Source organism: Aricia agestis, chromosome 13 (assembly GCF_905147365.1).
Source record: "Aricia agestis chromosome 13, ilAriAges1.1, whole genome shotgun sequence".
NCBI classification, from domain to species: Eukaryota; Metazoa; Arthropoda; class Insecta; order Lepidoptera; family Lycaenidae; genus Aricia; species Aricia agestis.
Genome location: NC_056418.1, coordinates 1648274 through 1663446, shown reverse-complemented (window position 1 = coordinate 1663446; position 15173 = coordinate 1648274). Strand labels below are relative to the sequence as shown.

General features: G+C 38.5%; 2 protein-coding genes across 3 annotated transcripts in view; one reads left to right on the top strand and one right to left on the bottom strand.

Annotated features, from left to right (window-relative positions):
- Positions 1-2093: 2093 nt before the first annotated feature.
- Positions 2094-8872, bottom strand: LOC121733024 (ubiquitin-like modifier-activating enzyme 1). The gene is made up of 7 exons (XM_042123104.1): positions 7991-8872; positions 6382-6792; positions 5881-6139; positions 5422-5597; positions 4517-4738; positions 3691-4248; positions 2094-3300 (listed from the first exon to the last, which is right to left on the bottom strand). The coding sequence occupies exons 1-7, from the start codon at positions 8723-8725 to the stop codon at positions 2527-2529; spliced, it is 3135 nt and encodes a 1044-aa protein (XP_041979038.1). The 5' UTR covers positions 8726-8872; the 3' UTR covers positions 2094-2526.
- A 356-nt stretch (positions 8873-9228) lies between these two features.
- LOC121732977 (protein real-time) overlaps positions 9229-15173 on the top strand; it is a 68098-nt gene continuing 62153 nt past the window's right edge. For both annotated transcript variants that reach the window (XM_042123033.1, XM_042123032.1), the window contains exon 1: positions 9229-9589. In XM_042123033.1, coding sequence (XP_041978967.1) covers positions 9527-9589 — 63 coding nt within the window. In that variant the 5' untranslated portion in view covers positions 9229-9526. The remainder of the gene's footprint in view (positions 9590-15173) is intronic.

The following is a 15173-nucleotide window of genomic DNA, read 5'->3' as shown; positions in this document are numbered from 1 at the left end:
TATTGCTCGATTTGGAGTAAAACTATCGAGCAAAACCGTACCTATGTGAGTACTTAGCATTAAGAGACGGGAATTTGACATTATAAGGATGTTGTAGTTGCGACTTGCGAAAAAAAATACGGTTTCGTGCGATAAACGAATTTCGGCAACAGAGTTGCAACTCGCGAGCTTCATCTACATAATAATATTAATTAATATCAGATTTGAAATCTTGCTACTCGTGGCTCTCACCATAAATTAATATCAGATTTGAAATCTTGCTACTCGTGGCTCTCACCATAAATAATGTACGCAGATTAATTTTATTGATATTGCTGAGGTTTCAATTTATCAGAAATTGTTATCAACCACAAAATATCAGTATAATTTATTTGTGTATTCATCAGTAAAAATACATGTAGTAACAAAAAGAAAGAGGAACAAAAAATTATTGCATTACCATTGTAGAAAATATGTCGACCCATACCCCTGTAAATTTTTTATATCATAATGGTTATTAATACGCTAAAAAAGAAGTTATTCGTTGGTACTTGGTGGCCAGTTTTGTATTTATTTTAACATTAGTTTGTAATTTGTATTTTATAGCAATAAACATTCCTTTTATATGAAATGTGTTGTCGGAGATAAAAGGCCAGGTTTTTTAAATTGTGAATAATTTTGGATGAGTATTGTAAGAATTGTATATTTTATTAAAATTATGCTGGATAGTTCGGATAGAAAGAATTAAGAAAATCTGGGTTAAGGATTAATTTTTTTAGGGTTCCGTACCCAGAGGATAAAAACGGGACCTTATTACTAAGACTTTGTTGTCTGTCTGTCTGTCTCCAGGCTGTAACTCAAGAACGGTAATAGCTAGAGATTTGAAATTTTCACAGATTATGTATATCTGTTGCCGCTGTAAACAACAAATATTAAAAACAAAATAAAATTAATATTTAACTACCATACAATAAACGTGATTTTTTGGCCTTTTCTACTCTACAGTGTGTAATATAAATAAGTGATAATACTTTAGGGTGTGTACGTGTTCCTTGTAGAGAGTTCACTGTGAAAGTAGCAGCTCTGAAAGACGAAAAAATTTTTTCTCTTTTGTAGGAGCAAGGGCCCGAGCGTCACGAGTTTCCCCATTTCACAGTGAATAAGGGACATGTTCACACCCTAAAGTATTATCACTTATTTTTGTTACACCCTGTATAATAATAATGGCAACAGGTAGGTACTTGAATTTTTCACAAAATCTTCAAAATATCACAAAATGAAAAATCCCTTAATTTTTTTATTTTATTTTAGATTTTAATATTATTATTGAATATTAAATCACACATATTACTTTAGGATTTTATATAATATATATTTTTATATATATATCTTATAGGATTTTGTGAAAAATTCTGTTTTCTGTTTTGTGAAAAACAGGTAGGCTGTTGCCATTATTATTCCCTCCCATACAAAAACACAATTTATGGCCTAATTTTGCTCTATAATGGTACGGAACCCTACGTGCGCGAGTCCGACTCGCACTTGGCCGATTATTTCTTAATACGCTATAATAATTATTGGTGTCATATTGGCTTATGCGTATTCGATCTCAAATTATTAAGCTTGCGCTGGCACAAAAAGTATTAATTATTATTAAAATGTCACAAATATATTTTTTACTGCCTACAACATACACGGTGCTCGTTTTAATAAATTATTGTATTTTATGCATGTTCTAATTTCATACTGTTGATACTTTGATAAATATCTTTTAACTCATATCATGTAATTAAAATAAGTTTTTACTAATGCATAACAGAACAAAATCATGTAATATTTAATAGAATTTGGATTATCTAGTCGAAAATCAATATTGTTTCACAATGTACCCGATTAAAAATAACAATAACATATTATTATAAGGCATAGAATCTACATCACAATATTATGTTGTAAACTTCCGTGAGCCTCTGTACTTTCTTATAGGCTATTTGTTTGCCAAATGAAAAGATTAACAGCCAAAGTTTACTGTAAAGCAAAAAAAAGAAAACAATAAGATGGTGAAAATATTTTTTGTGAATAAAAAGTTTTTTACAAATAAAACATCACATTTTGAATAATTTTTAATTTATTTCATCATATACATACCCTTCTGAATTAATATTACGACATATTTTAAAATAAAGTTAAATCAATGAGAGTCGGCGTGCGGCCGGTGAGCGAAATATAAATATACGAATAACTATCATTTATCGAGATGAAGCGCATTCGAAGCACAAACAAAACACAAAGTCTCTGTACACGATATCCGGAGGCTCGCTCCGCTTATAAAACCTCTATCGACTAACACTTCGACTTGTTAAAATACCCTCATTTTGTTAAAATACAAACGTCGCTGGCCGGAGCTCGCTCGGCCGCAGCGGTTACTGCGACGCGACGCCTACGTGAGCCGCGGGCGGGAGATCTGCACGGTTTTCGCTGCGCCCGAGCGGCTTAAATGCCGGGAAATGCTCGGCGTCGCGGGGCGGGCGGGGGCGCGGGGGGCGGTTAGGGCAGCGTGTAGCGCACGTACGGCACCTCGATGTCGTTGTCGTGCTCGTCGTTGCAGCACAGCTCGAACACGAGCGCGCGCACGTGCGGCTCCAGCTTGCGCTTCGACACCTTGGCGACCACCTCCGACATGGGAAGGTCGAGCCGCTCCTGCCGCTTCGCCTTGGGCATGAAGAACGAGTACAGCATGCACACGCCCTGCGACAGCATCGTGATCTCGAGCTTGTGCTCGTTCTTGAAGTAGTCGATGAACTGCTGCAGCGTCACCTCGCCCTTCACCTCGAACCGGTCCCAGAGGGTCCACTTCTTGTCGTAGTACGTGTTGGTGGGCGCCGCGATCGGCTCCGAGAACCCGAAGAAGGGTAGAGCTAGATTAACGAAGCCGTTCTTGAACACCTCTAGGGTATTAAAACCCTGAGCGAGCTTGTAGAGCTCGAGGGCGACGAGGCCTGCGACGACGGAGGTGGTGGTGGCGATGGCGGGGATGATCTTGCCGGCGATGAGCTTGGAGCGGTGGCGGTCGGCGGGCGGGATGCGGTAGTTGGCGGCGCGCAGGTTGGACGCGGCCACGATGAAGTCCATGTGGAAGTTGGTGTCGTCGTCCTTTTCGAAGTCGAGCGGCGTGACGACGAGCGCGCGCAGCTCGGCGGGCGGCGGCAGCTCCGACACGAGGCTCTTCACGCGGTCCGCGTCCAGGTCGTCGTTGTTCTGCTGCAGTTGCGCGTCCGTCACCGCGATCTTCACGCCCGACTTCGGCTTGAACTCCGGCACCTGGAATATTGCACGTTAGTTACCAAAGTTATAGGTCGAAGTATGCATTAATTGCCACATATCTAGAAGGATTATCTCTCAGGCACGTAAGTTTGATGTGTTTTTACAAATTCAAATTAACAAGAAACATGTTTAAAAAAATAACGTAACAATCCATACTAATATTATAAATGCGAAAGTGTGTATGTCTGTCTGCTACCTCTTCACGCCCAAACCGCTGAACCGATTTTGCTGAAATTTGGTATGGGGATACTTCGGTTCCCGGGAAAGGACATAGGGTACTTTTTATCTCGGAAAAATGTACGGTTCCCTCGCGATAAACGAATTTTGGCGCAATAGAGTCAGGCGTTATCTAGTAATTTAAAAAGTTAACTGACAAGCCATAATTACCTCTATGCTAGCAGCGACGCGGGCGATACGATCGCGGTCTGTGCAGTGCGGCAGGCCGTAGACGGTCGCACGTAGATTCGCCGCCGCCACGATATAGTCTAAATGCAGCGGATCCTCCGCGTCGAACGTCAACGGCTCCGGGCATCGCTTCGGTCCGGACCAGAACGGCGCTCCGCTGACCGTGGTCTGTCCGGGCGGGAAGTTGTACAGGAGCTGCTTGATCTGATTGTTGTATTGTGTCTCCCAGTGCATCCGGGCCCATCGGATGCAGTCCTCGAAGGAGCGGGGGCGGTCGGCGATTGCCCGGCGCACGCTGTCGAGCGCGTCGAGGGGCTGCGAGCCGGGCAGACGGAGGGTTCTCTCGAGGAAGGTGGGGTCGGTGAGGTACTGGGCGGCGTGCTCCGCCGCCTGTCGGAACAGACCCTCGAACTCGTCGCGCGCCCACTGCAGAGTGTGCTCGATGGCGTTGGGGAAGTTCTTGAGGGTGCAGATGGGGATGCTCTTCTCCGGTGGATCCTGGGATGAGCTGTATGACTCTGTCAGGAACGGGACTACGACCTGAAACGGCAATATTTTTATGTGATTACACAAGCCAAACTGTAGGTGATTTTTTCAGAATGAGTTAATAATAAAATGTACGTACATTTACGACATTTCAGAGTATTTGGCGACTACTAACAATGCTTAAACACTAGTAAATAATAAACATGCACTTAAATTATTCGAAATACAATTTGTTTGCATTGACTTCATCAAAACATTTTAGTAAATAGTAACTTATGCTACTTAAAACACATAGATGAAAAATAATGAACAACCAACATACCTGAGTATTGCCCTTAGTTCCAAGAGTGCCACTCTCTAGCAACGGTTTTCTGTAGTACACACAGCGACGGTCCATGTAGATACGCGCGTCGACATTATCGAGGGCATTGGCCACACCGTCCAAGGCTTCGAAGAAGGTATCATCGTATACTGCCTCGGTCTCCGGGCAGACTCGGTTCTCTTGAGCGACCACATTCATTAGAGGATTCATACGCTTGATCACCTGAAAATGAAATAAAAGTGATTATTCATTGTATGTTAGCCTTGGGGGAGAGATACGGTTGTCGAAAACAGCGACATCACAGTGCAGTGTGATAACATAAGCTGTGCCAAACAGGCCAGTCAATACTAGTTAAATATAAAAAATAATGGTCAAGTGCGAGTCGATCTCGCGCGCGAAGGGTTCCGTACCATTATAGAGCAAAATCAGGCCAAAAATTGTGTTTTTTGTATAAGAGCCCCCCTTAATTTTTTATTTTAGTTAGACGGACAGACAACAAAGTCTTAGTAATAGGGTTCTGTTTTTACCCCTTGGGTACGGAACCCTAAAAACAACTTAGATGACATTATCATTAAAACTAAATAATTAATCTAAGTTTATGCATAATAAGGTGTATTCATATTTAACAGTGTAATAAGTACTAGAGAGGTAAATAAATGTGATAAGGAAATTTTTATGCAAATAGCAATAGTGTTTTGTAAGACATTGTGATCCAAAAATAAATGACATAGTTACATAGTTAAATAATAAGATTTCACTTCAAATATTTACAGTAAAAACCAATTTGCAACTACATTTTTGGCTTCCTTTATCTTTCTATACAATTAACACGTTATATTCAACAATATTGAAGATACCTAAAAACCAATAATAATAATAGTATGTACTCTGTACTGATTTTTTACCTTGGCTGCAGTACTGGACTTGGGTTTCTGTACATCATAGGGTCGGAATAGGAACTGTCGGTTGAGATTGGACTTCTCAATGAAGTCCATGTCGGTGACTGTCACCTGGCCACCATCTGCACCAACTCCAATCATGGCGAAGTTTTTCAGTAGCTCACAGCCAATAGCACCAGCACCTGAAAATTCATTAAACTTATAATATATTTTTGTTCAGAAACATATCAACAAACTAAAGTCTATGGTATTTACCCGCTTATTTAAGTAGTCTGTCTGTTATATCTTCATGCTTAGATGGCTGAACTGATTCAGATTCAAGTATAGCAATACTTCGGGATATAGGAACGGTAATATGATAGATTTTAGAAAAAATTATGGTTCCCAAGCGATAAACGAGTTTTGACGCAACTTTTACCATATTTTTACCATACAAACTTAGAAGAAAAAAAACTGATTGCTTACCAACAATAAAGTACTTGAGAGATCCAAGTTTCTTCTGGAAGTCTTTGCCGAACACCGCAATCTGTCCATCGTACCTCGTGCCTGTGGGTTTGCAGGCTTCTTCGGTGAGAATAGACCGGTCTTTCGGAAGGCACTCTATGGCATCTAAGTACAACCATTGGACGATGGGGTGGAACTTGCCGGAGCAAGCCTTCATCACCTCCTGGGCTACGACACCACCAATAGCGGCGTTCATTGGATTTAAGTCTCCTGAGGATATCTGTAAGGAATTTTATTGTAAGAATTATGCACGGATATAGAAAGGATAGTTAAATTTATGTATGTCTACAAGAAAGTTTTATTACAGTTTTAGAATGATTTATTATAAAATAGATTGTTAAAGGTCTTATGCTGTGTCGAATTCAGCGCAGTGACAAGAGCGATGGCGCTTGTTGGTAAAGAAAATTAGTGGTTAAACATAAGTTTATTAAATATAATACAACAATTTACTATTAAACAAACCTTGCAGAAAGTCTCCAACAATTCCTTATTAATTTCAAATTCATCCTTCTTCACTAGTTCCCCAGAATCCACAACACTTTGGACAATACTCATGAACTTATCCGCATCAGATGTACTCCAGGGTTTTGGCAGCCTTCCTTCAGACTTTTCGAATTTATGAAGAGCAGCGAAGGCCACATGCAACTGCTGGGGGTAGTCCATTTTGCCAAAGTCAGTGATGAGAAATTCAGGCTCCTTTAATGATTCCTTCAGTGGTTTGAAGTTAAGTTTCTTAGGCATCTTGACTTGAGTGACGAGACCACCGCGAATATATTTAGAGAAATTGGTTGTGTCCCCAATGCTAAATGTGTATGGACCTAATACTTTAATTTTCCTCGGTTCACAGCCATTGAGTTCAGTCATACCTTGGACCTGAAATACCAAATATTTTTACTTAGCTATAACATATGCATAGGCGGTACCGGGCGCGCACTAGCGGCCATCATGGTAGATACCTTAGTATGAAACTACCATAAACAAGGCGTAGCATACTTTCGATGGCCGCCACGGCCTGACCGTTGTTGCGGTATTGGGCATACTGTGACAAATTAAAAATGTACTATCAAAGAAAGTTATTCATAGGCAGATGGTGGACCTATGTAATTTGGTCAGGGTATGTTTAGCCAAGCCAACAGCTCACCACTAGCATTGACTTAATTTTATCCAACTTAATAATGTAGCTGACCTCTCTGCCTATGCATTAATTTCTCTGATGTTACAATAAAGGAGATTTTTTCTGTGATTAAAATAAATTCTATGACTCAACATATTGCACAATGATTAAGTATGGTGACATTATGTTCTATTCTTTATTAAGAAGGTTTTGTAAAAGGAAATTTACAAGTCATACTAAACATTAAATTCCTTTATCAAACTCAATTCACACAAACCCTATACATATATATAATGTTACTTTTGTACAATGAATAATGATAATTTTTTTTTTATTATTAGATAATAGGAATTATTAATTGAAAAAAACCTAGTCATTGAATATATGACTTACAGTTCATTCAACTTTAAACTTGTGAATTATTATGAAATTAAAAACCAACTTTTGGTAAATGTGGGAAAACAAGACACAATAGATATTCTATTGTGTCTCGTTTACCGGTGACCGTATGGGGCTTGATGAATTAATAACTGTATAAAAATTTATAACTGAATTTGTTATTACATATTTGAATGTAATTATGAAGTTATGTCTTATATTGTAATTAACAAAGTTATGCCTTGTATTGTGTTGTTTCTTAATAATTCCTAATCCAATTTGTGATAGTATTACATACTTCTTAGTGGTATTAATGTGAAATTGTAATTTCTTTTGTTGTAATGCTCTGTCAAGGATAAAAGTATTTATGATTCATTCTTTCAAATTTCAAGTATGTACCTTTCAACAAAGAATAATATACCTCTTAATGTTCCGTTTAGTTTACATTGGGTGCAACAAGTTTTCCTACACAGTAGCTGAAGAATTTGTACTAAACAGATATACTGAGGATATAACAGTACAAAAACTAGAAACATTACAAATAAGCTCCACCTAAAACAATATAACAACTTCACAAACCTCACTAAAGGTAACATAGTCCCCGTCCTCCAGGCCGTGGCGGGTGTCATCGAGGCATGTTACCACGGCCTCATACTCGTGGGTGATGTCCGCGATCATGGCCGACACGGGATTCTCCCCCGTCACGTCCACCACCGTGAACTCCGGCCCGAAGTCGCAGAACACCTGCGAGAACAGGCCTCTGGTGTCCGCTATGACGAGGGCGATGTTGTTCGCGTGAGTGAACGCCGCGATGCGCTCCTGCTCGTCCGCGGACGCGCCCGTCAGCACCACCACCCGGAACTTCCGCAGAAACTCCTCGTCCAGAGCACCCGTGTAGGCGGTGGTCGGCACGTAGTGGTTCAGCTCGACGAGCTGCTCGCACGACGCCAGCGCTCTGTTCTGACCTACCGCCGCCTCCGTCAGGTAGAACTGAGACGACAAGTCCGCCACCGTGCACGCTCGATCATCGTGAAGTGTCACCGACTTGACGCCACCTAGGATCACATTCTTAGCGATTTCCACGCCCAAACCACCCAACCCTGAGATCAGAACGTCTGAACTAGCCATACGCCGCATGGCATCGTGCCCGAGAACGTACAGTTGCCGAGAGTACAAGCTCTCGTCGATTTCATCTTCTACACGCGTTCCATTGTTCGCCATTGCTGAGGATTTGCAATTCGCTTCTCCTGTATTTAGCTTCCGCTTTTTCGCCGGGGGGTCAACGGAATTATCTGCGACTTCAGCACTAGACATCGGGCACGAACGCGCACAATTTTGATGGAATTTTGCTCTGGATTTTTACGAAAAATCAACAATGAATTTCTGATTTTTTGCGGTCGACATTCGCGTTTTCAACTTTTCTTGCTTTTCTTTGGCTCGTTGAAATTTGAAGGCTAGCTTACTCACTGTCTTGAAGTTAGCAATTATTAAAAATATTAAACCAAGCTTTTGGCCAGTAAAAAAAATTTGATCAATAATATTTATAATTATTCTCTAAAATATGTTGAAAACAAGCTCAAATCAAACTGTTTTAGAATTTAAAATATAAACTTTAAGAAAAATTGCTTAAATAATTAATAAAGTATTGAAAATCAACTCAATTGCAAAAATTTAATAAAAAGTGCCCGTTACTTTGTTGATTCTTTACCTACAACTGGAAAAATAAAAAAAAAATCTGTCAGATTGTTACACTTTTTTTTGACATCTTCTTGACAGCTGTACGTGATACGCGTCAACTTCAGGCTACAAATTTTCACTCCACTCGCCACTGCTCCATTTTGTAAATTGTTTTACAAATAATTGTGTGTTGCTCGTTGTCGGGACTCGGGTATCGCGCGTTTCGTCTACGTCCTCATTACAAATATATACTATCTGTGGTCCTCATTTCCTTTTGTGTTATGTTTTGGTTTTATTGACACTAGCACTTGTACATTCGTTTTTGATTTTTCTGATCTAGTGTTCTCGTTAGTGCACAATGACTGTGGTGTGAATAAGCCAGACAATTCCTCGTTTGTCTGTTTTGTTGAGAGAAAAGATTCAACATAAACGGTCACCATGGTGCAGGAGTACGTGTCCCCCATAAGGGTACATAAGTATCCTTTCGAAATGGTTATGGCTGTAAGTACAATGGATAGTTTATTTACAAACTGGTTTTTGTAATAACTTTGAACGTTTTCCTACTTAGCGCTTACGTAGGTATACAAATGTAATCTTTAGCCAGTTCCTTTGAGTACTCGTTTTTAAGCTTAACTAAATTGTTAAATTGGAATGTAAAAATATATTTTCTCAATTGTTTTTTTAAACATCTAACTGGCTATAAGATGTCGACCTTCAGGCCTTTCTACATCATATTTTATAAAAACCAAACAAATGTTAAAATTATCAGGGACCCTATTAATAAGACTTCAATGTCTGTCTGTCTGTCTCCAGGCTGTATCTCAAGAACCGCTACATCTAGACTTCTGAAATTATCGCAGATTGTGTGATGACTAAAAAGAAACCAAATTAAATATTTCAACATACTCATACAACAAAGTTATTTTTTTGTTCCATATCAATAATGGCAATATGTGGGCGTTTGAAATATTAAAAAAATACTCCATTGTATTTATACTTTAATAAATGATAATAAAATTTAAATAAAATAATTGATTCGGGCGGGCTACTTTTTTACCTATTTTTGACCTATAATGGTATGGAACCCTTCGTGCGCGAGTACAACTCGCACTTGGCCGATTATTTGCTGTCACCAGCGGCGTTTAAGACTATACTTAATAATAACTTTTGGGTCTTAAATTTAACAAATACATTAATTCCTAAATTATTTGAGGTTGAGTCTGTGACAGATCAGTGATTATTTAAACAGTTTCCTCCAATGTCAAAGAACTCATTTAAATGTATTCTTTAACTTAACTTTAGAAATTTTATTTTTATGTAAATTTTATTTTAAAAGATTAATTTTTTTACCTCACTTTTTTTTGGTAAAAAAAGTGGGCCCCGTGCGAGTTTCTTACGCCGGTTCTTCTCGCCGGGATAGTTCCCGAACCGATGGTAGGCACCATAGCTAATATTAACATTCTGAAAGTATTTTCTTAAAATCTACTCAGAAATAAAACATTTTTATTTTATTTATTTTAATCGTGGTTATATTATACAAGTCAAGAATACGTCATTACACTCAAATTATGAATTGAATGTAACATGTTTACAAAGGAAATTTATTCATACACTAGATGACACCCGCAACTCTGTTGCGCCAAAATTAATTTATCGCGCAAGAACCGTACATTTTTCCGGGACAAAAAGTATCCTATGTCCTTTCCTGGGTCTCAAAGTATCTCCATGCCAAATTTCAGCAAAATTGGTTCAACGGTTTGGGCGTGAAGAGGTAACAGACAGACAGACAGACATACACACTTTTGCATTTATAATATTAGTATGTATTTTGGACAAAATGTACAAGGAAATGTTATAGAAAATCAGTCATTTAGATATTTCAAAACTAAATTCTGGTTTTGGTAAATTGTTATAAAATACAATGTCTGATACAATTATTATTAGTACTGCTATTTATTGCAAAGTCATTTCATACCGACCAAATTTTTGTCCAGCGTTAGCTTAATATTTATCAATCAATATAATCAGCGTCAGTCGCCGCACCCGTGGTGGGATGTTAACTGAGAGTATTTCAAAGTTGTAAAAAAAATAATTGCGAAAAGTGATTTTATACCGAATGAAAATTTTATGGATGATTATTGAGGTCATGCTTAACCAAAAATGCACCGTCAGCCCTATCGCAGACGGGGGATTCAACGTCAGTCGCGTTACTGAACTATGTTAAAAAAATTAAAATATAAAGTCATTTCATACCGTACAAAATTTATACAGGTGAATGTTGATACCTTTTTAATAATAAATACCACCGTCAGTCGTTAATATGCGGGTGTAAGGCCCGTCAGCCAGTGATATAAGCTATAACCAATATAGCCCTATTTCGCGCTCAATGTATCCTAGGGCGTCGCGTAGACGACATTTCCACCTGCAAACATTCAGCTGACGGCGATTTTCGTTTGAATTAACCATATAGTTGTCTCACATCGCAATTTTAAGTAATCAATTCGATAGTCAACATTTGTGAAGAATTATTACATTTTACTTTAAAAGCGCCATCTGTTGTTATATATACTAAAACTAAAATAGCACCTACCGAACATAAACGTGTATAATCTAGATATGAACCTTTATTGGGTGCGAATTGGGATCTTTTTAATGTCAATTCAAAACGATTCCCAACAACAACTTTGAGATACTCTCAATTTTTATTCCACCCATACTGAAGTAGCTGACGATCAAAACTCTTATGTATTAATAGAATAGTATTATTGTTACGATTTTCGCTCGGTATGAAATGACTTTTTAAAATGAGCGCGACCTTCCCTACTATATGGCTTTTAGATCAGAAGCCTCGAACCATGGATTTCCAAATTTAATGTGCAACCATAGCTGGCGATATCCAGTACTGTATAAAATGTCTGAACAATATGTACTCATAATTTAACAAACCAAGGGATAGTAGTACCTTCATATAGAAGCTGTATCTAGATTTGTCTATTTTTGTTACCATAGATCTCAATTTGCAATGATAGTAAGTTCAATAGTTATCAGTTGCGGAAAGGATCTTTGACTCTCTTAATCTATTATTAGCTGATAACAGTTCAAACGCCAATTGTTATCTTTGCGAAACTCTAACACATATTTAGGATGCTTAAATTACTTAACTAGGTATGTGATATTAAAATTTGACGACATCAGTTTATTTTGAATTAGATAATGCTCCTGCAACTCTTTTGTTGTTTGTCTTTGGGCGACGGTAGTGGCTTTCCATCAGCTGGTGACCCGTAAATGTTTTTCTTCCTAATTTTATATTTTATACAAGTACTGAGGGTTGCTGTAATGCTGTGATCGTAACCCGCCCAACGTGAAATTTTAGACAGTGGTCTTATAATTATATGCCTCTTGTATTATGAAACTCTCATACACCCCCAATCGTTTGCCCCCTTATTTCATAAAAAAAAGAAAAAAATACACCTTAGATAAGACTTTAGAGATTAGGTGGTACAGGAACGAGATTAGTTTGTAAGAACTAAAACTCCTTAAAGGTAAAAGTAGGAAACTTTAGGGGAGGGTTTCGTCCAGCAGCAAGACAGCATAGCTTACCTGCTAGAAACAGATTTTATAGGAGTCATTCTATATGACTATACAACTTACAAGGCTAAATACGATGTCATCCCTCCTTACTGCTCACATCACACTAATAGTTTAGCAAGTTTGTGATTTTGTATGTTTGTTACTTCTTCACGTCAAAACCGCTGGAGCGATTTTAATAAAATTTAGTTTAGAGTTAGTCGATACCATGGATTAACACATTGGCTACTCTATACTGTGGGAAAATATCACAATTTATTTTCCCTAACAAACTGCGGGTAACACCGCGGGGCACAGCTAGTCTAAAATAATCGCGTGTTTCAGGGCGTCGATGCCTGTAATAACATCCTGGCGAGAGAAACGTGTTACGTGATGATAAGGATGTGACTTATCAAGAGATACTAGTGCGAACTGCGAACGCGATCACACGAGACGCGTTGTACCAAAATACGTTGTTAGTAGAGTAATTTAGGCGACTTCTTCAAATTATACAGAGGAGTGCTGCTCTACAAGTTATACTGATACATTATCAGACATCACGCTCGCGTTAGTGCTTGCGGCGAATATGAGAGGTTGTCTACTGTTCCTATTGCAATTGTACTTGCCGTGGAACATATTAAACTATACTTACGCCCTGTTTCACCACTTTCTGATAAAGTGCCTAATAGGCTATTCACAATTTTTTTGACAGATTCTCCATACTTGATCTGTCAGGTTAATTGGTAGATAGCCTTATCAGTGGTAAAACAGGCCCTTAATATTATAAAGCGGAATTAGAGTTTATTAGTTTGTTTGTTTAAACACGCTAATCTCAGGAACTACTGGTCCGATTTGAAAAATTCTTTCAGTGTTCACGCTAAGACTAATAGGAGCGAAGAAATAAAGGGAAAATGTGAAAAAAAAAACGGGGGAAATCATTTGAAAGAGCTTATCTAACGAACCACTGGAGCAATTTTTATGTTATTTGGCACAGATAAGAAGTAGACCACGTGAAGGATCATAGGCTATTTTTTGTGGACTAATTTGTCTGTGAAATATTTAATTTACGCGGGCGAAGCCGCGCGGAACGTCTAGTTCTGAAATATTTTGGGTATTAAGTTAAACGATTTTCAACGGACACTTTGTCAAACACATTTTAAAAATCTGCAGTGCAATGCTCTTCTCAAAACTATAACATTTTTTTTGGAAAGAGACAGCTTTTCCTGAAGCAGCTTTTCGGTTGTTTTTAGGGTTCCGTAGCCAAATGGCAAAAACGGAACCCTTATAGATTCGTCATGTCTGTCTGTCTGTCTGTCCGTCCGTATGTCACAGCCACTTTTCTCCGAAACTATAAGAGCTATACTATTGAAACTTGGTAAGTAGATGTAGTCTGTAAATCGCATTAAGATTTTGATACAAAAATGGAAAAATTATTAAAAATTTTAGAGGTCCCCATAGGTACAACTGAAACAAAATTTTTTTTCATCTAACCTATACGTGTGGGATATCTATGGATAGGTCTTCAAAAATCATATTGAGGTTTCTCATGTCATTTTTTTCTAACTTGAATAGTTTGCGAGAGAGACTCTTCTAAAGTGGTAAAATGTGTGTCCCTCCCTCAACTTATAAAGTAGGGGCATGATAAGTCTAAAAATAATATATAATGTACATTACTATAAAAACTACCAACGAAAATTGGTTTGAACGATATTTTATTATTTGTTTATTGGTTTAATAGTCTAAACTCTAAAGTCTAAACTATAATAAATTCGGTACGCATATTTAGCATTCGGCACATATCCACTTTCTATTGTTTTATTGTTATCGTTTTGTTAGCTCAGGTCATTAAGCCCGATACAAAAATAATGCTGGATCAAAACAACTGCTCGGACGATAAGACGCTTATCCATGTTATCTTTGTCTATCATCATTCATCCAGGATTTTTGCAGTCTTTATGTTTATGATACGTATTAGACTGATGTTCTACGAGCTCCAAATCTTTCTTTCTTCAAGCATGCAACACATTGGGCCAAGACAATATGCCAGCGCTTTGGGCCAACATGTAGAGCCCTACTTGGCCATAGGTTGGGAGCGACATTCTATACTCTACAGGTTGGCCGAAGCCCGAATGCGCTGGCTCATTGCCTTGTTGGCCTCATCTGTACCACTGGCTTAAAAGTGCTTAATAAAATTCGATCATCGATGCCCTCGGACCTATACGGCCATAGACTTAGAAATAGAACGCGTTTAGTACTGGCACAGTATTACAATATGGAATATTGTAAAACTGTGGTACTGGACTCAATTTGACTTAGCCCCCCCTCCTTGATATGACCGCTACGTCAAGTGCTGTTTATCACGCGATAATTATTTATGAATGACGTCCTCAGCCTTAGTTCATTAGTTCAAGCGGCCAACTGCTCGGCCTCTGGAACCTTCGATTAATCGTACTTTATTATTTAATCATCGCTGAATTCATTACAGGGTGTGCCTGGCCTCTGGGGTAAATACTTGATG

Excerpts from the sequence above, each read along its gene's own strand:
- LOC121733024 (XM_042123104.1), bottom strand. The coding sequence starts at position 8,725 with ATGTCTAGTGCTGAAGTCGCAGATAATTCCGTTGACCCCCCGGCGAAA. Across the intron at positions 5,598-5,880 it reads TCTCAAGTACTTTATTGTTG|GTGCTGGTGCTATTGGCTGT; the intron begins GTAAGCAATCAG and ends ATGAATTTTCAG. Across the intron at positions 4,739-5,421 it reads AGTCCAGTACTGCAGCCAAG|GTGATCAAGCGTATGAATCC; the intron begins GTAAAAAATCAG and ends TTTCATTTTCAG.